The sequence below is a fragment of the Macaca thibetana genome, chromosome 16 (genome assembly GCF_024542745.1).
Source record: "Macaca thibetana thibetana isolate TM-01 chromosome 16, ASM2454274v1, whole genome shotgun sequence".
Classification (NCBI taxonomy): Eukaryota; Metazoa; Chordata; class Mammalia; order Primates; family Cercopithecidae; genus Macaca; species Macaca thibetana.
Genome location: NC_065593.1, coordinates 63,856,281 through 63,876,720, shown reverse-complemented (window position 1 = coordinate 63,876,720; position 20,440 = coordinate 63,856,281). Strand labels below are relative to the sequence as shown.

General features: G+C 55.0%; 3 protein-coding genes across 3 annotated transcripts in view; 2 read left to right on the top strand and 1 right to left on the bottom strand.

Moving 5' to 3' along the window:
• Positions 1 to 20,440, top strand: part of UBALD2 (UBA like domain containing 2) — a 468,792-nt gene that overhangs the window by 35,725 nt on the left and 412,627 nt on the right. The gene's annotated exons all lie outside the window — the stretch shown is intronic.
• LOC126939213 (CST complex subunit TEN1) overlaps positions 1 to 20,440 on the top strand; it is a 224,897-nt gene that overhangs the window by 68,281 nt on the left and 136,176 nt on the right. The gene's annotated exons all lie outside the window — the stretch shown is intronic.
• On the bottom strand, positions 14,531 to 19,000 carry TRIM47 (tripartite motif containing 47). The gene is made up of 6 exons (XM_050764267.1): positions 18,289 to 19,000; positions 17,154 to 17,249; positions 16,643 to 16,873; positions 16,281 to 16,479; positions 15,781 to 15,855; positions 14,531 to 15,492 (listed from the first exon to the last, which is right to left on the bottom strand). The coding sequence occupies exons 1-6, from the start codon at positions 18,967 to 18,969 to the stop codon at positions 14,852 to 14,854; spliced, it is 1,923 nt and encodes a 640-aa protein (XP_050620224.1). The 5' UTR covers positions 18,970 to 19,000; the 3' UTR covers positions 14,531 to 14,851.

Here is a 20,440-nt window from a genome sequence, read left to right as displayed (position 1 = left end):
AGGATCTAGATAGAAATTTTTTGCAAAGATCCACCAGAAAATGTCTGTGACAGTTTTGAGGCGTGGGTCTGGGAATTTGGGGTGGATTGGTGGCTCAGTATGTCGGTATGCATTGTACTTTTTGGTACTGTTTAGTTTTTTTTTTTTTTTTCTATGTGCATTTAAAATATAAATTAAAAAAACAAAAGTAGGTCAGAGTTTGTGGCACATGCCTGTCATTCCAGCACTTCGGGAGGCCAAGGCGGGTGGATCACCTGAGGTCAGGAGTTTGAGACCAGCCTGGGCAACATGGTGAAACCCCATCTCTACTAAAAATACAAAAAATTAGCTGGGTGTGATGGTGGTCACCTGTAATCCCAGCTACTCAGGAGGCTGAGGCAGGAGAATCACTTGAACCCCGGAGACGGAGGTTGCAGTGAGCTGAGATCAAGCCACTGCACTCCAGCCTGGGCAACAAGAACAAAACTCTATCTCAGAAACAAACAAAAAACCCCACGATTATTCATTCACAATACTGTGGCCACAATGAGGCCTCCTGACAGGAGGGGAAATGACAAGAAGAGGAAGTTGCAGTGGAGAGATAACGAGCTTGACCAGCTTCGGCTACAATGTCCAGAAGTTCTAAGTTTTATAAAAACATATGACCATGTGAACACACTTCTTGGACAGCTCCCATGACTTTAGGGCTGGAAGGTACCAGAACTCAAAACTCAAACCGAAGGATTTAACAATCGTTTATTGCGGAACCAGGTGAGCAGCTGCAGGCCCCCCAGGCCCAGGTCTCAGTACTCAGACCTCTCCTCTGGTCTTTTACCCCTGTCTGCCTGTCTCCAGCTCTCTTTTTCACTGCAGTATGATTGCTCGTATTCTCCACACCAGAGCACATCTTAGTGATGTGCTAAGAAAGGGTGCAGGTCTACCCCAGATACCAGCAGGCAGGGTCTGGGGCAGCTGAGCCGCTGAACTGGTCACCTGTTTTTCTGTTTATAATTTTATTTATTTATTTTATTTACTTATTTATTTTGAGACGGAGTCTCGCTCTGTTGCCCAAGCTAGAGAGCAGTGGTGTGATCTCCACTCACTGCAAGTTCCGCTTTCCGGGTTCACGCCATTCTCTTGCCTCAGCCTCCCGAGTAGCTGGGACTACAGGTGCCTCCCACCATGCCCGGCTAATTTTTTGTATTTTTAGTAGAGATGGGATTTCACTGTAGCCAGGATGGTCTTGATCTCCTGACCTCGTGATTCACCCGCCCCGGCCTCCCAAAGTGCTGGACCGTTCCTGGCCTATTTATTTATTTTTGATACAGGGTCTTGCCCGTCTCCTGGGGTGGAGTATAGTGACACGGTCTCTGCTCACTGCAGCCTCCGCCTCCTGGGTTCAAGCAATTCTCGGGCCTCAGCCTCCGAAGTAGCTGGGACTACAGATGCAGGCCACCACACCCAGCTAAGCTTTGTATTTTTAGGTAGAGATGGGTTTTCACCATGTTGGCCAGGCTGGTCTCAAATTCCTGACCTCAAGTAATGCGCCCACCTAACAATCCCAAAAGTGTTAGGATTACAGGTGTGAGCCACCGCCCCCCACCCTACCCGTGGTCGCCTCTTGACCCCCAATAAGAGTAATCTATTTGTCCCAGTGAGCCAAATAAATACCATTTCATTGACCAAATCATTTTCTGTGTGTGCCATGACATAAAAGAGGTTGGCAGGCCTGTAGAGTTGGCTCATGCCTGTAATCCCAGCATTTTGGAAGACTGAGGCAGAAGGATTGCTTCAGCCCAGGAGTTTGAGACCAGCCTGGGCAACATAGTGAGACCCTCCCTCTAAAAATTAAAAAAAAAAAAAAAGGTTGGCAGCATTTACCAAATGGTGGCTCTTTTTCCTTACCTTGACCCACCATAAAAATATATAGGGCTTGAGCCCAGGAGTTTGAGACCAGCCTGGGTGACATAACGGACCCTGTCTTACACTGTCAGTCAGGCTGGAGTGGTGCAATCATGGCTCACTGTACTTTCAACCTCCTGAGCTCAAGCAATCTTTTTACCTCAGCCTCCTGAGTAGCTGGGGCTACAGGGGCACATCACCATGCCTGGCTAGTTTAAAAAATTTTTTTGGTAGAGATGGGGGTCCTGTTATGTTGCCCAGGCTGGTCTTGAACTCCTGGCATCAAGCCAGTGGTCCTGCCTCAGCCTCCCAAGTAGCTGAGAGTACAGGCCCTGCCACCACCACATGCTGCTTAATTTGTATTTTGTAGTGGGATATATTCTGAAATTTTCTGTTTTATTTTGTCATCTTAAAAAATTGCTGCGCCGGGCGCGGTGGCTCAAGCCTGTAATCCCAGCACTTTGGGAGGCCGAGGCGGGCGGATCACGAGGTCAGGAGATCGAGACCATCCTGGCTAACACGGTGAAACCCCGTCTCTACTAAAAATACAAAAAACTAGCCGGGCGCGGTGGCGGGTGCCTGTAGTCCCAGCTACTCGGGAGGCTGAGGCAGGAAAATGGCGTAAACCCGGGAGGCGGAGCTTGCAGTGAGCTGAGATCCGGCCACTGTACTCCAGCCTGGGTGACAGAGCAAGACTCCGTCTCAAAAAAAAAAAAAAAAAAAAAAAAAAAATTGCTGCAAGGGGGCTGGGCACGGTGGCTCACGCCGGTAATCCCAGCACTTCAGGAGGCTGAGGTGGGCACATCACCTGAGGTCGGGAGTTCAAGACCAGCCTGGACAACATGGTGAAACCCCGTCTCTACTAAAAAAAAAAAAAAAAAAAGACAAAATTAGCCGGGTGTGGTGGCACATGCCTGTAATTCCAGCTACTCGGGAGACTGAGGTAGGAGAATCGCTTGACCCCAGGAGGTGGAGGTTGCGGTGAGCTGAGATCGCACCATTACACTCCAGCCTGGGCAACGAGAGCGAAACTCTGTCTCAAAAAAAAAAAAAAAAAATTGCTGCAAGGGCTGGGGTCAGTGGCTTGCACCTGTAATCCCAGCACTTTTGGAAGCCAAGGCAGGCAGATCACCTGAGTCAGGAGTTCAAGACTAGCCTGGCCAACATGGTGAAACCCCGTCTCTACTAAAACTACAAAATTAGCCGGGCATGGTGGCACAAGCCTGTAATCCCAACTACATAGGAGGCTGAGGCAGGAGAATTGCTGGAATCTGGAAGGTAGAGGTTGCAGTGAACAGAGATGGTGCCATTACACTCCAGCCTGGGCAAAAAGAGCAATACTCAAAAAAAAACAAAAAAACAAAAAACAAACAAAAAAACATGCTGCTGGCGTGGTGGCTCATGGCGGACACTTGAAGTCAGGAGTTTGAGACCAGCCTGGCCAACATAATAGCGTGCAACATAGTAGCGTGCCTGTAATCCCAGCTACTCGGGAGGCTGAGGCAAGAAAATCACTGGAACCCAGGAGGCGGAGGTTGCAGTGAGCCAAGATCACACTACTGCACTCCAGCCTGGGCAACGGAGCAAGACTCCCTCTCAAACCCCCATCTCTACTAAAAATACAAAAAATTAGCCGGGCGTGGTGGAGCGCACCTGTAGTCCCAGCTACTCAGGAGGCAGAGGTGGGAGGATTGCTCTTCAGACCAGGAGGCAGAGGTTTCAGTGAGCTGAGTTTGCACCATTGCACTCCAGCCTGGGTGACAGAGTGAGACACCGTCTCAAAAAACAAAACAAAACACCAAAACCAACAACAATAATATAGAGGATTGAAAGAGGAGCCCCAGGGCACTAAAATCCAGCCCTCTGAGGAGGGGGCATGGGCCAGCTGGTGCTGGTGCTGGTGCCTCTGAAGGGAGCTCGAGGCAGCTGATTCTGCAAGGGTTGGAAAAAGTAGAAACTGGATTCAGGCCGGGCGCGGTGGCTCAAGCCTGTAATCCCAGCACTTTGGGAGGCCGAGACGGGCGGATCACGAGGTCAGGAGATCGAGACCATCCTGGCTAACACGGTGAAACCCCGTCTCTGCTAAAAAAATACAAAAAACTAGCCGGGCGCGGTGGCGGGCGCCTGTAGTCCCAACTACTCGGGAGGCTGAGGCAGGAGAATGGCGTGAACCCGGGAGGCGGAGCTTGCAGTGAGCTGAGATCCGGCCACTGCACTCCAGCCTGGGCGGCAGAGCCAGACTCTGTCTCAAAAAAAAAAAAAAAAGAAAAAAGAAACTGGATTCAGCTGCTGCTAAAGAACTGCAGCTGCCCTGATGAAGCAGCTTTCCTGGGTAAAACACAGGCAAAAATAGTGAGCAGATGGGAAGCTGGGGCCTTCTCCAGCCCTGCAGGTCTCTCTAGCGCCCCCTCTTGGCAGAGCCTGGCAGGGAAGAGTGGGCAATGGAGAAACGTGGCTCTGGGTGTGTTGGCTCAGGCCTGTAATCACAGCAGTTTGGGAGGCCCAGGCAGGTGGATCACCTGAGGTCAGGCGTTCGAGGCCAGCCTGGGCAACATGATGAAACCCCGTCTCCACTAAAAATACGAAGATTATCTGGGCGTGGTGGTGTGTGCCTGTAATCCCAGCTACTCGGGAAGCTGAGGCAAGAAAATCGCTGGAATCCAGGAGGCGGAGGTTGCAGTGAGCCAAGATCACTCTACTGCACTCCAGCCTGGGCGACAGAGCAAGACTCCATCTCAAAAAGTAATAATAAAAAATAAAATTAAGAAAACAAAGACGTGTCTCTGACTCCCAGCCAGACCATGAAGCTGAGTTGGGTGGCTGGGTGGGTGTTATGCGTTGAGTTCTGTCTCCCCCCAAATTCACATGTTGAAGTCCTGACCTGCACTACCTCAGAAAGTGACCTTATTTGGAAATAGGGTTGTTGAAGACATAATTAGTTAAGATGAGATCATTAGGGTGGGCCCTAAATCCAACGTGACTGGTGCTCTTGTAAGAAGGGAAAACTTGGACACAGACACACGCAGGGAGAAGGCGGTGCAAAGAGGGAGGCAGAGAGCTACCAGGATTGCTACACGGATCGCTACATATTGTCAACAAACCACCAGAAGCAAGGAGAGCAGCAGGGGAGGGTTTCACTCTCACAGTCTCAGGAGTTGACCCTGCCCACACCTTGATTCAGTCTCCAGCACTGAGATGATACATTTTGATTGCTTAAGCCACCTAGTTTGTGGTGTCTTGTTACAACAGCCCTAGCACATTAATACAGTGGGTTTGGAGCTGAGAGTCAAGAATTTGGCATCATCCCCAAACTGTGCTTGGCCCAGGGGAGTAGAGCCTCAGCTGCAGCTAGAAGCACTTGGAGCCGGGCGTGGTAGCTCACACCTGTAATTCCCAGCACTTTGGGAGGCTGAGGCGGGTGGATTACGTGAGGTCAGGAGTTCAAGACCAGCCTGACCAACATGGAGAAACCTCGTCTCTACTAAAAAGTATAAAATTAGCTCCCGGGAGTGGTGGCGCACGCCTGTAATCTCAGCTACTCGAGAGGCTGAGGTGGGAGACTCGCTTGAACCTTGGAGGCGGAGGTTGCGGTGAGCCGAGATTGTGCCATTGCACTCCAGCCTGGGCGACAGAGTGAGACTCTGTCTCAAAAATAAAAATAAAAAATAGAAGCCCTTGGACTCGGATGGTGGGCATCTGAGCAGCAGACCCCGTAGAGAACAGAGTAGAAGCTCTCCTATCTGTGGCCCCGGTGGCGTGGCTCATGCCTATAATTCCAGCACTTGGGAGGCCAAAGTGGGCGGATCACTTGAGGCCAGGAGTTCGAGACCAGCCTGGCCAACATGGTGAAACCCCATCTCTACTAAAAATACGAAAATTAGCTGGGCGTGGTGGTGCGCACCTGTAATCCCAGCTACTCAGGAGGCTGAGGCAGGAGAATCACTTGAACCCAGGAGGCGGAGGTTGCAGTGAGCTGAGATGGTGCCACTGCACTCCAGCCTGGGCAACAGAGTTGGTGCGGGGGAGAAAGCTCTCCCATCCCCTGGGCACCATGGAATCACCATATAATGCCAGGTGTAGTGGCTCTTGCCTGTAATCCCAGCACTTTGGGAGGCCAAGGTGGGCCGATCACCTGCGGTCAGGAGTTTGAGACCAGCCTGGCCAACATGTTGAAACCTTGTCTCTACTAAAAATATAAAAATTAGCCAAGCATGGTGGTGGGCGCCTGTAATCCCAGCTACTCCAGAGGCTGAGGCAGGAGAATTGCTTGAACCTGGGAGGTGGAGGTTACAGTGAGCAAAGATTGTGCCCTCCAGCCTGGATGACTCCATCTCAAATAATAATAATAATAATAATAATAATAGTGATTCTACTGAGGGGGAAGATGCCCCTCCCCATATGCCTGAAGTTGAATTTCCTACTTTCTTGGCAAAGGGCAGCTTATAATCACATTTTACTTGATTTAGGGAAACTGCCCAAATGGACATTTCTTTTACCTGAGTATTGGGGAACAAATTTGTGCTTGATACACCAAATCTTTTTCATTCAGCCAGTTGTCCTCTTCCTAATACGCCAGTGAGAGGAAGAAAACTCCTGGTAAGTCATGGTAACTTTCTGCCACTCCCCGTTGGTTGCTGTGCTGCAGAGTGGCAGATGCCCTGTGAGGCGTTGCTGATGTTTGGTGATGTGAAAGTGGGCTATTTTGGATGAGTCCTTTTTGGCCGTGGGTATTTCAAGAACACAAGTTGCCCGCTCCCTCCTCAGAGGCAGGGCCAGCGCGTGTCTGGGGCTGTTTCTGGTTGCTATAGAGATGGGCCCCACCCTGACGTTCCCACTGGGACCTCCTGGCTCTGTCAAGTTCAGTTTCCCCAGACACAGCTGCAAGGCCTGTTCTGAGCAATTCCTGCTGTTAGAGTTTATACACGGCTTGAGTGCATTTCCGCTTCTGAGCCTCCAAAGCCACAGAAAGCCAGAAAGGGGCGGTGTGACCTCTGAAGATGTCCGCATCCCAGTACTGAGGAGCCTTGGCTGGAGGGACCCCCTACACCAGAGAGCTGGAGGAGAGGAGGGAGCAGGGGAGGTGCTTAAGGGCCTGGCTCTCCCTGCTATTAGATTTCTCTGTCCCCCTTCCCAGAGTTAGGGGACTCTCCCTGGCAAGATGCAAGGCAGCAGTTTTAGTTATTTTCATCCTCTTTTTTCCCCTCCTTAGCTTATTTCTCACCTAAATAATAGAATGACTTTGAAACTTCAAACCCTTTTATTTTTTTGAAATGGAGTCTTGGCCGGGCGCGGTGGCTCAAGCCTGTAATCCTAGCACTTTGGGAGGCCAAGACGGGCAGATCACGAGGTCAGGAGATCGAGACCATCCTGGCTAACCCGGTGAAACCCCGTCTCTACTAAAAAATACAAAAAACTAGCCGGGCGAGGCGGCGGGCGCCTGTAGTCCCAGCTACTTGGGAGGCTGAGGCAGAAGAATGGCGTAAATCCGGGAGGCAGAGCTTGCAGTGAGCTGAGATCCGGCCACTGCACTCCAGCCTGGGCGACAGAGCCAGACTCCGTCTCAAAAAAAAAAAAAAAAAAAAAAGAAAGAAATGGAGTCTCTCTCTGTCACCCAGGCTGGACTGCAGTGTGATCTCAGCTCACTGCAACCTCTGCTTCCTGGGCTCAAGCAATCCTCGTACCTCAGCCCTCAGAGTAGCTGGAACCACAGGTGTGCGTCACCATGCCTGGCTGATTTTTTTTTTTTCTATTTTTGGTAGAGATGGGGTTTCACCATGTTGCCCAGGCTGGCCTTGAACTCCTGAGCTTGTGATCCTCCCGCCTCAGACTCCCAAAGTGCTGGGATTACAGGCGTGAGCCATGGTGCCCAGTCAAAACTTCAAATCTGACTGTACTGTTTACTGATGTGAGACCATGTCCTGGCTTCCCATTGTTCCTAGGAAAAGTCTAGAATCCTTACCAGGCTTTGCCTTGCAGGACCTGGCCTGCCACCTCAGGCCTCTCACCCTTCTGCCCTGCACTGCTGTCCCCTGCAGTGCACTGGCTGGTCTCGAGCCCACACCCATCCTTTCTGTCTTGTTAGCTCCTCCCTGTCCTTCAGGTCTCAACAGCCCTTTCTTCAAGGAAGTGATCCCTAGAAATGGCCTTCCGCCAGCCCCATTAGGGCTCCTTCTCATGGCCACTGTCCTTTTCTTTCTTTATTTTTGGCAGTGTTGGGCGGGGGCACGTGGTAAAATATACATAACATAAAATTCACCATTTTAAACTTTTTTTTTTTTTTGAGACAGAGTCTCGCTCTGTTGCCAGGCTGGAGTGCAGTGGTGCAATCTCAGCTCACTGCAACCTCCGCCTCCCGGGTTCAAGCCATCCTCCTGCCTCAGCCTCCCAAGTAGCTGGGATTAGCCACCACGCCTGGCTAAGTTTTGTATTTTTAGTAGAGACGGGTTTTCACCATGTTGGCCACAATGGTCTCAAACTCCTGACCTCAGGTGATCCACCTGCCTTAGCCTCCAAAAATGCTAGGATTATAGGTGTGAGCCACCATGCCTGGCCTGTTTTTTATATTAAAGCAATATTGGGCCGGGCTTGTACATTAAAATAACATTGGGCTAAAAATACAAAATTAGCCGGGCGTGGTGGTGTGCACCTGTAATCCCAGCTATTGAGTAAAATTCAAAATTTGAATGTCATTTAAAGATAAAGTACAGGCTGGGTGTGGGCATGGTGGCTGATGCCTATAATCCCAGCACTTTGGGAAGGTGAAGTGGGAAGATTGCTTGGGCCCAGGAGTTGGAGACCAGCCGGGCCAACACAGCAAGACCCCATCACTATTTGGTCCATATACCCCTGAAGGTGTCAGGAGCATGTGAGGAGAACACGGTGGCTCTCCATCCCAAGTGAAGCCCACAAGGACCACCAGGGCTTCCTGCATTTCTTATGCATCCCCCAGATCTGACTGTGTGGACGGGGAATGACCTCGCCTTCTAGATTTCATTTGTTTGTTTGAGATGGAGTCTCACTCTGTTACCCAGGCTGGAGTGCAGTGGTACGATCTCAGCTCACTGCAACCTCTGCCTCCCTGGTTCAAGTAATTCTCCTGCCTCAGCCTTCTGAGTAGCTGGAATTACAGGCCTGCACCACCATGCCCAGCTAATTTTTGTATTTTTAGTAAAGATGGGGTTTCACTATGTCGGTAAGGCTGGCCTTGAACTCCTGACCTCATGATCTGCCCTCCTTGGCCTCCCAAAGTGCTGGCATTACAGGCATGAGCCACCACACCTGGCCACTTTCCAGATTTTGAATGTCGGCATCAAATGGGCGTGGGGTGTTTGGGGTTGAACGGGACACAGACCCTGCTCAGTGCTCCAGTAGTCCCCTGTTATCAATGGCTTTGCTTTCTCACAGTCTACTGCAATCCAGAAATGTTACATGGAAGATTCCAGAAGCAAACAACTCATAAGTTTTAGATTGCATGCCATTCTGAGTAGCATGATGAAATCTCGCACCATCCCACTTCATCCAGCCTGCCTGGGACAAGAATCATCCCTTTGTTCGGGGAATCCACACTGTAGGACTGCCCGCCCATTGTTTACTTTTAGCCGTCTTGGTTACCAGATGGAAAAGCCATAGTGCGTATAGGATTCTGTACCGTCTGCAGCGTCAGGCACACACGGGGGGTCTGGGAACGCATCCTCCGAGATAAAGAAGGACTAGAGTACTTTCCTCCTGGGAGAGATGCAGTAGCTGCCAACCTCAGCCACGCCCAGTTCGGCCCCATCCTCCTGGCCAGGCCTCCGGGAGCCACAGTCCAGCCGCACCCACTCTGCCTGGGAGGAGAGGGGGTGAAGGGAGGTACTTCTGTGAGTGTTCCTCGGGCCTCGGGAAGGGGAGGACGAGGATGAGGAGAAGGGAGGAAAGAAGACTGGGGGTCTATGTCCTCCTGGGGTGTGGGGAAGCCATGGGAGCAGCCCAAGCCGCTTCCTCAGGCCATTGGTTGGAACCCGAGCTCATTTTCCCACAGAAACAAAGTGCGAGTGGAGGTTGGCTCCTTGCCTGGCCCAGAGCAGCCAGGCCCAGCAACCAGCGGCAAAGCCTCGGAAACCCCTCACCCTGCACCATTGTCTGGGCCTGGTGGGGGCCTGGCGGGGGCTCTGGCGGGAGCTTCTGAGGCCACAGACCCTCGGGCAGCCGTGCCAGGGCTCTGGTGACCGTGGGAACTGGGACCTGGCCGAGGGCAGCGCATACACAGGCGGCAATGCTGGGAAGCAGGGTTGTGTGTGTGTGAGTGTGAGGGGTGTGTGTGTGTGTGTATGTGTTTAGACGTTTCTTTTTTTTTTTTTTTGGAGACAAAATCTTGCTCTGTCACCCAGGCTGGAGTGCAGGGGTGTGATCTCAGCTCACTGCAACCTCCGCCTCCCAGACTCAAGCGATTCTTTTGCCTCAGCCTCCCTAGTAGCTAGGACTGTAGGCACGTGCCACCACTCCTGGCTAATTTTTGTATTTTTTAGTAGAGATGGGGTTTCCCTATGTTGGCCAGGCTGGTCTCGAACTCGTGATCTCAAGTGATCTGCCTGCCTCAACCTCCCAAAGTGCTGGGATTACAGGCATGAGCTACTACGCCTGGCTTGTTTAGGCTTTTCTAAGCACAAGACACACCTAGACTGGGCAGTATGGAGAGTGTTCTGGACTCGGTAACTGGGCAGTCCCCCAGTACCCCGTGCCTCAGTTTCTTCCTCTGAAAATGGTAGTGGGAGGGGAAGGTTGAGACTAGGTCAGTGGTTTTCTCATTTTTTTTTCTTTTTAACAGTTTCTTTTTTCTTTTCTTTTTTTTTTTTTTTTTTTTTTTGAGACAGAGTCTCGCTGTATCACCCAGGCTGGAGTGCAGTGGCGCGATCTCGCCTCACTGCAAGCTCTGCCTCCCGGGTTCACACTATTCTCCTGCCTCAGCCTCCCAAGTAGCTGGGACTACAGGTGCCCGCCACCATGTCCGGTTAGTTGTTTTTTTTTTTTTTTTTTAGTAGAGAGGGGGTTTCACCATGTTGGCCAGGATGGTCTCGATCTTCTGACCTCATGATCTGCCTGCCTCGGCCTCCCAAAGTGCTGGGATTACAGGCGTGAGCCACCGCACCCAGCCCAGTTTCTTTTTTAAAAGCAGTCTTGAATCAAATAGGCAAAAGCTTCTCTGATTAAGATGTTGGGCCGGGCGCGGTGGCTCAAGCCTGTAATCCCAGCACTTTGGGAGGCCGAGATGGGCGGATCACGAGGTCAGGAGATCGAGACCATCCTGGCTAACACGGTGAAACCCCGTCTCTACTAAAAATACAAGAAAATTAGCCGGGCGAGGTGGCGGGTGCCTCTAGTCCCAGCTACTCGGGAGGCTGAGGCAGGAGAATGGCGTGAACCCGGGGGGGCGGAGCTTGCAGTGAGCCGAGATCGGGCCACTGCACTCCAGCCTGGGGCACAGAGCAAGACTCCGTCTCAAAAAAAAAAAAAAAAAAAAGATGTTGGCAGGGGTGCTGAGGGACCTGCCCCCAGCCTTTCTCCAGCCCACCCCACTCAGTGCACCTCCTTCTAGGTCTTCTCAGAGCATCGTTGGAAAAGTCACTAGGCTGGAGCAACATGCGTTCATACACAGACGATCACCCAGGCATATACTCACGCATAGCACACACACACATGCAGATATACACACAGGTATGCAGATATATGCACATATACGCATACACACAAAACACCTAGGCATGCAGACCACACACACACACACACACACACACACACACACACACACACACGCTCGCAGTCCAGGGTGACAAAGGAAATGCGAGGTTGTAGCTAACACTCCAGTCTTCAGAGTCTGAAACTTGGGATCTGAAGAGCCAGCCCTTTGCTGGCTGTGCACCCAGGGGCCAGCCAATCCCTGGCTCTGAGCTGCAAAGCTACAATACAGGGATTTGGGATTAAAATGCTTGTTTCAGGCATGGTATAGAACCCTGTCTCTATATTTAAAAAAATTTTTTTTATTTTATGTATTTATTTTTGAGACAGGGTCTCACCCTGTCATCCAGGCTGGAGTATAGTGGCATGAACATGGCTCACTGCAGCCCCAACCTCCTGGGCTCAAGGGACCCTCCCATCTCAGCCTCCCAAGTAGCTGAAACCACAGACATGCACCACCATGCTGGCTGTTTTTTGTTTTTTGTTTTTGAGACGGAGTCTGGCTCTGTCACCCAGTCTGGAGTGCAGTGGTGTGATTTTGGCTCACTGCAACCTCTGTCTGCTGGGTTCAAGTAATTCTCTGCCTCAGCCTCCTGAGTAGCTGGGATTACAGGCGCCCGCCACCACATCGAGCTAATTTTTTTTGTATTTTTAGTAGAGACACGGTTTCACCATGTTGGCCAGGCTGGTCTTGAACTCCTGACCTCGTGATCCACCCGTCTTGGCCTCCCAAAGTGCTGGGATTACAGGTGTGAGCAATTGCACCTGGCCAATTTTTATTTTTATTTTTGTTTTTTGTAGAGATGGGGTCTCACCATGTTGGCCAGACTGATCTCAAACTCCTGGGCTCGAGTGATCGTCCCACCTCAGCCTCCCAAAGTGCTGAGATTACAGGTGTGAGCCACCATGCCCAGCTTCAATTTTTTTTTTTTTTTTTTTTTTTTTTTTTGAGATGGAGTCTCGCTCTGTCACCCAGACTGGCGTACAGTGGCCAGATCTCAGCTAATTGCAAGCTCCGCCTCCCGGGTTTACGCCATTCTCCTGCCTCAGCCTCCCAAGTAGCTGGGACTACAGGCGCTCGCCACCTTGCCTGGCTAGTTTTTTGTATTTTTTAGTAGAGACGGAGTTTCACCGTGTTAGCCAGGATGGTCTCGATCTCCTGACCTCGTGATCCGCCCGTCTCGGCCTCCCAAAGTGCTGGGATTACAGGCTTGAGCCACCGCGCCCGGCCTCAATATTTTTTTATAAAGAGATGTTTGTTTCCCAAACTGCCACGCAAGACTCTGGAGCTGGAGGCCACTCTGCAGATGGCATCCTTGCTGATTGGCTGTGTCTGTGGCCACAGGCGTGACCAGTCGCACCTGAATTCCACCAAGAAAGCACCAGGCTTGTCTAGCTCACATTCCAGGACATGCCAACGCTTCCTACAGGGTCAGAGACCAGAAGGTTCCCTGGCAAGGGGAGCCTGTAGGGTAGGGAGTGCCAAGTAGGGGGACAAGATGAGACAGCAGGTGGCATGAGGGGTGGGAGGGGTCCTGTGCAAGGTAGGAGGCTTGTAGTAGGTGGTCCAAGGAGCATCCAAGGGGACAGTGGGGCAGCATTCTCCGCCAGCCCTTTCACTGCCGGGTGAGCTGGGGACCCGTGGCTGCCAAGGGAACGGTGTTGAAAACACAAAGCACCAGAAGCAAGGAGGCCCCGCCCGGAAAAACAACATCCTGGCTGCTGGGGCCCAGGCAGGCTCCACGGGAGGGGCTATTTTTAGCTGCTGAGGCTGCTGGGGCTGGACTTGTATGGCCTTGCTGTCTGGCTGCATAGCTCACCCATTATCCCGCCTGACCTGGAGATGGGTGTCTGTCTGAGAGGCCTCTCTGTCTGCCCTTGCCCTTGGCCACAGCCCCTCTCTGGGGTGTACCTGGGCCACACAGAACCCAGGGAGGAGCGAGCTGGCCTGGGCCTGGAAACATACTGGCCTGTACCCTCAGGGCATCCCAGGCCTGGCTCGGGTTCTAGGGCAGCAGAGGGCACTGGGCCCTCCCAGAAGAGAGGCAGAGGCTCTCCTGGGAGACAGGTCACAGGTGTCCCCAGCATGGAGGACAAGAAGATTCCAGAGGGAGACATACGTCCTTTTATTTTTTGAGATGGAGTCTTGCTGTGTCGCCCAGGCTGGAGTGCAGTGGTGTGATTGATCTTGGCTCACTATTACCTCTGCCTTCCGGGTTCAAGTGATTCTTCTGCCTCAGCCTCCTGAGTAGCTGGGATTACAGGCACCCACCACCACACCCAGCTAATTTTTGTATTTTTAGTAGAGATGAGGGGTTCACCAAGTTGCCTAGGCTGGTCTCAAACTCCTGACCTCAAGTGATCTGCCTGCCTTGGCCTCCCAAAGTGCTGAGATTACAGGCGTGAGTCACTGTGCCTAGCCAGGACATAAGTCCTCTTATTGTAGATGCTCTGGGCTCCAGCCACATCCTGGGTCGGCTCTGTGGGCTGAGGGCTATGTGTGAAGGAAGCTCCAGGTCTCAAAACTCTCTTGCCCACGCCCAGGGGTCCTGCCCTGTTCCTGGAGGGGTGAGGCCTGCATTTAATGCTGGGCACAAACAGTACAAACAGCGATGGCAGGTCCAGAGCCAGGCTGCCACATGAAAGATAGAAATAGCTGGTGGGAGTCAGGCCATCCCAAGCAAACACTCAAGCAGCCAGGATGGCAGTGGGGCTGGAGAAGCCACCTCTGGCTGCCCCTGCTGGGAACAAGGGAGTGGGGGTGCCCCAAAGGGCAGGTACCCTGTTCCAGCCCCCTTCTCACAGGCCAGGGCGCTCTCTCAACAGGAATCCTGGGACCAGGGGCTCCGGCCCCTCTCCTGCCTGCCCACTCAACCAGCTTATGAATGAGAGCGGTTCTGGGAATCCTTGGGTGGCGAGGATGGAAAAGGAGTCATTCATTCAACAAGTGTTTATTGAGCACCTACTATATGCCAGACATTGTTCTAGAAACCTGGAAAAGGAGGGGTCAGGGTAGCTTGGAGCTGTCCCGGCTGTAGCTCTGTCTCTCAGAAGCGAGGTCTGCAGGGGAACAGGGTCTGGGGGGCCTCCTGCCTTGTGGGGGGGGAAGGCTGAGTGTATAAAAGGTGGAAGCCTCTAGAAATGAGAAGGCTGAGTGTATGGGACTCATGCTGGTGCCTTCCCCAGAGGAAGGAGAGGGCCCAGAGGAGGCAGCTTCCTGGAGCAGAGACCGCAGCAGGAGCGCCCGTGCCCGGCATCACCTCCTCTTCAGCACAGATATGCAGGACTTCTTGAGGGGCCCGATCTGCAGGTGAGCGTCCACACTCTCCAGGAAGAACGCAGGCTTGAGCCTGTGGGTGAACAGCCCCGCAAAGTGACTGTCCAGGCGGCTCTGGAAGGGGTCAATGGGGGAGGCCGGGACACCACCCCGGCGGGGCCGGGAGGCCTTCAGCCTCCGCAGGAGGCTCATCTTGCCGTCCCGCACAGCATAGAAGGCCAGGGCACGGTCGGCGTATTCTAGGCAGACCCCGACCGTGGGCGAGAAGGGGTGCGGCAGGGGAGCCTCCAGCCCATGAAACCAGACAGAGAAGCTGCGTCCATTCCACTGCAGGCAGCAGGAGTGGGCGTTGCGGCCTAACCGGCCACGGTCGTAGGGCTCTTGTGGGGAGAAGTCTTCGGCCATGACCCCCACGCTGACCCAGCCCTCGATAATCTCCACCTCCCAGTAGTAGGTGCCCCGGTCCAGGGCACCCTCGCCCAGCACCTGCTCACAATGCGTGAAGCGGGTAGGCGACTCGGGGTAGTTGATAGGACACAGCACCCTCTTGACACCTTTGGTTCCAAACAGCTGCAGGAACTTGTCTGCCGTGTCACTGTCCAAATCCACGATGTAGGCAACTGATCCCGCGGACAGAAGAGAGAGGCAGGGCTCAGGGCCAGGCTGAGAGGGCACGGCCCCTCCACAAGTGCCCACCCCCGAAAACACAGCCTCTCCCCTGCTTTCCAACCGGCACAACCCAGCCCCGCCGGAGACCACCCCAGGAGCTGCCCTAGCTCTCCCCACGAACTAGGGAGAGGAATCCTAACCCTTGTGTGCCAGGGCCCTGCTGGGACCTGCTTCTGGGATCAGCCTAGCAGCCCTGGGAGGGCCCGGCGTGAGTGGAGGGGGCACGGGCGCCCACTTACACTTCAGGAAATAGTCCCTGGGAGCTTCACTCTCCAAGAGGTTCGTGCTATCGGGGTCCTGGGGCTCAGCATCAGCTGCAGAAGAGGAGATAATGGTGAGAATGCCCCCAGACTGCCCCCCTCCGAACCTGTGACTACAATCCCTTCCCCCTTCACTTCTTCCCAGAGTCCAGAGCCACCAGGGAGCAAGCACCACCCAGACGTGGCACGCTGTGCTCACACGCATGCCCGTTGCCTGTGTTCTGCTCCTTGCCCCACGTGCTTCCCGGGCCACAGCCCCTCTGGAGCTAGAGGGTGGGCTAGGAGAAGCCCCCTCTACCCCAGGTCCAAGGGGCTGATTGATCCCCACAGGGTGGCAGCTCTAGTCACTGGCGGGATTTGGGCTCCTCCCTGTGCCAGGCACAATTTTCCTCCTCCACTTCTGGATGGGCACCAGGCCTGGGGGCCTGTGCGAGAGGCTGGGAGAGGGTGAGTCATCGGGGGAGTGGGGCGGTGCCCACCTTCCGAATCCAGCTTCTGTGGCCCGTCCTCGTTGCCACCCGGCCCCCTCAGCTGCTCCCACTGGTTGGCGCAGGCCACGGCCAGCACGTCTCTCACTGCGCGGACAGCTTGGGAAGATTTGGTGAAGCTGAGCTCCCTCGGGGGTCCAGGGCCAGGGCCACACCCCTCCTCCAGGGCCAGCCTTAGTGCCAGCAGCTCCTGTGCCAGACAAATGCCCATTAAAACTCTGCTGGCCATGGCTCCTCCTTGCTGGGGGTGGAGGCGGCTCTGCCAGGAGGTCATGCACCCACTGTCTCCTCCTCCCTCCACCCCGACCTGTCCCAGCTTCTGTTCCTTCTGTGGCCCCCAGAGCGGCCCTCACCTGCAGGAAGCTGACTGAGTCGGCTTCGGGGACCTGGCTGAGATTCTGGCGGGCTCGGCTCAGGCGGCTGCGCTGATCCTCCTGTCGCCGCAGGTCACCCTGGGAGCGGCCCAGCATAGCAGCTTCCCCCTCCTCGATGAAGGCCAGCACCTGGGTCTGGAAGCCCTGCAGGGCAGCCGCAGCCTCTGCAAACAGCCGGCTCACCCTCTCCCGCTCCGCCACGGCTGCACTCTGCACAGGATGACAGTAGCGGGGGCAATGAGGGCAAATAACCGTCCTGGACTGTGGCTCCCTCCTTCCCTGACCCCAGCTTCCCACTCACCCTCTTGAGAGGACAGAGGGGCCAGCCTGAGCCTACCCTGCATCTGGGCCAGGTCAGGGGACACTTGTGCTCAGTGGGTATGCGCATGGCTTGTTTGGAGTGAATTGTGCCATGCTGAAAGCATACACTGCCAGGAGTATGCCCACTGCAGGGGAGGACAGGGATGGAGGCTGGGGAGGGGTGTCTGACCTTGATGAGGGCCACTGTGCGCCTGGACTGTGCAATGCCAGCACCCAGTTCGTCCATGCGGTCCTCCACGGCGCTCAAGACTTTCGGCTGCTCAGCCTGTGAACAACACCCTCCATGAGTGTGAGGTCTGGCAGAGGCCACAGCCCTGCCCTGGGGTCCCAGGCCTTGCCAGGGGAGAGAAGGGGGTGACCGGGGAGTGGTATCTGTGCATTGGGTGGTACTGGAGTGGCCACGATGTCCCATAATATGCCAGAGGTGCCTGCAGCCCAGGCTGGTGCCTTTCCCGAACGCCTGGGGGCCCGCAGGCTGACTGGGTGTCTGCCTCCCGTCTCTGACAGGAGGCCCAGTACAGGGCCTTCCGCTGGTCTCAGTGTTACTCAGATGAATTTGAGAACTTCCTCCGGCGGGGAAGAGGCACAGAGTAAGCGAGTTAGGTGCGGGGATTGGGGGTGACTGCACAAGGAAGCATTAAGCTGTCCTGGGGATCACTGTTCCCAAAGAACCTGCATCCACAGTCCAGGCCTGAAAAAAGGGGATTCCGGGCAAATCCCCTAGGTCTTATGAGTCACTGCTCCAGGCAGGAGAGACGGAAAATCCCTTGGCCAGAGGCGCCAAGACCGGGCTGGAGGCCAAAGGAAACTGGGGGCGGGAGGTAGAGGCCGCGGCGCACATGCTCCCACCACCGGCCCCTGGAACAGCTGGACAGAGAATCTGTGTGCCCGGCCGCCCTCCTGCCGCCTGCCACACCCATCGAAAGCCGCAGACTTAGCCCAGGGCAAATCTGAGCTGAGACCGGGTGAGCCCTTGGGCGGCAGCAGGAGCCACGCTACCGGAACCCCGCGGGCCTGACCCGGTTCCCTCCCGCCTACGCCCCCATAGACCCCGGCCCGGCTTCAGGTCCCCTGCCCCCTCTTCGCGTCCTTGTCCCGTTCTCTCACGTCCCTCCTTCTCCCTTCCCATCTCCATCCCGCGAGCAGATGACCTTGTCAAGGCTGGAAGGGACCGCAAAGATCCTCAGGTTAGAGGAGGAAATTAAGACCCAACCCAGGAAGGCTGAGGGGTCCAAGGTCCTCGGCCCGCTCGCGCGCGGTCAGTCACCAGCCCCGGCTCACCCGAGTGTGCCCCTGGAGCCCACCTCCTGAAGCGCGCGCTCCTGCTCCAGCGGCACCAGCTCGTGGCCGCGGTGCTCCTGGGCGGCGCAGGCCTCGCACAGACACACGCGCTCCGCGCGGCAGTAGCGCTCGAGCGGCCGCAGGTGGCGCGGGCACAAGCTCTCCTCTAGCCGGCGCAGCGGCGGCACCAGGCGGTGTCCGCGGAGCGCGGGGCTGCGCTCGTGCGGGCCCAGGTGCGCGGGGCAAAAGGAGGCGAGGCAGGAGAGGCAGGACAGCGCGGCAGGCAGGGCCGCGCCCTCGGGGCACGCGTCGCAGCGCACTGGCTCTTCGCCCGCGGACCACGGCTCGGGCGCGCAGGGGGCCGACGGCTCCGGGGCGCTGGGCGGCGCGCTGGGCACCGAGGGCTCCGGAGCCGGAGCAGGGGCCGGGCCGGGGCCGGGGCCGGGCCCGGGGCCCGAGCCCTGGCGGAGCTGCAGCAGCTCGGACAGCGTGTGGTTCTTGCGGAGCTGAAGGCCGTCGGGGAAGGGCTCCTGGCACAGCGGGCAGCGGGCCGCGCCTCCGGGTCCGCCGGCGCCACTCGCGCCACGATGCGGCCAGAGTGCGCCCAAGCAGGCGAGACAGAAGTTGTGGCCGCAGGGCAGCGTCACCGGCTCCCGGAGCGGCTCTAGGCAGATGGGGCAGCTGAAGGGACCACTGCTGTCCATGGCTCCGCGGCCGCCCAGGGCGCCGCCGATTCTGCTCCGGCCTGGGAGGGACCCGGGCCGTTCGCGCCGCGGCACCGCCCCCTGGGACCTAGGCCAGGGCTCCGGCCCCCGCCCGCCCCCAGCTCGGCCCGCCCCGCAGCGCCGCCCGCCCGCCCGCCCGCTGGTCCGCTGACTCTCAGTCCCCGCCCAGACAACGCGGGGAGGCCTCTGAGCCCGCGCGACCCCCAGGGGAGTCCGCGTGGTCCCAAGGAAGGGAGCTGCTGAAAGGGTGTGAAACTGAGGGAGCGCGGGCGGAGAACGCGAGGGGTACAGCGGAAGAAATGGGAAGGGCTCAACCTCCATCCCTCTGGTCCTTCTGGGCCTGGCCAGGGCTCCGCAGGAGCTGGGCGGGTCTAGCTGTGTCACGCCTGCACCTTTGCGCTCGACCCCTCCCCGGCACCCTTAGCAAAGTTCCCGAGCTGCTGACTGCAGAGAAAAATAACTGCTGATGTACATATGTTTTTGCCCCTTAGCGACTCTATTTTTTTTTTTTTTTTTTTTTGAGACAGAGTTCCGCACTTGTCGCCCAGGCTGGAGTGCAGTGGGGTGATCTCGGCTCACTGCAACCTCCGCCTCCCGGATTCAAGTGATTCTCCTGCTTCAGCCTCCCAAGTAACTGGAATTACATGCGCTCACCACCACACCCGGCTAATTTTTGTAATTTTTTGTAGAGATGGCGTTGTTGTCCAGGCTGGTCCAGGCTGGTCTTGAACTCTTGACCTCAGATGATCTACCCGCCTCAGCCTCCCAAAGTGCTGGGATTACAGGCTGAGCCACAGTGCCCAGCCCCTTTAGCGACTCTGTTTACACCCAGTGGGGAACTTGGGCTTTTCTAGATATGAAATGGGAAGTTGATATCATTCCCTGAGTCCCTTGCCTGAGGAATTTAGTTCTGGTGCCTGGACACTGGGGGCACCTGTGGTAGGGCTGGGGGTTCCCCAACTGGAAGTATTTAAAGCTCATCTAATTATGCACTTAAAGTGGTGCGTTTTATTGTATGAGTTATATCTCAATAATGTTAAAACACTACACCGGAATGACAACAGAATAAGTAAAGTAGCACTGATTATAACCCAAAGTGTAAAATAAACATCTATGGGTCCATGCCGATATAAATAAATAATAAATTAACAAGCCAGGGAGAATAGACACATTTCGCATTGAAAATTCCAAATAATGTTATTTTATTTATTATTATTTTTTTTTGAGACGGAGTCTCGCTCTGTCGCCCAGGCTGGAGTGCAGTGGTGCAATCTCGGCTCACTGCAAGCTCCGCCTCCTGGGTTCACGCCATTCTCCGGCCTCAGCCTCCCGAGTAGCTGGGACTACAGGCGCCCGCCACTGCGCCCGGCTAATTTTTTTTTTTCTATTTTTAGTAGAGACGGGGTTTCACCATGGTCTCAATCTGCTGACCTTGTGATCCGCCCGCCTC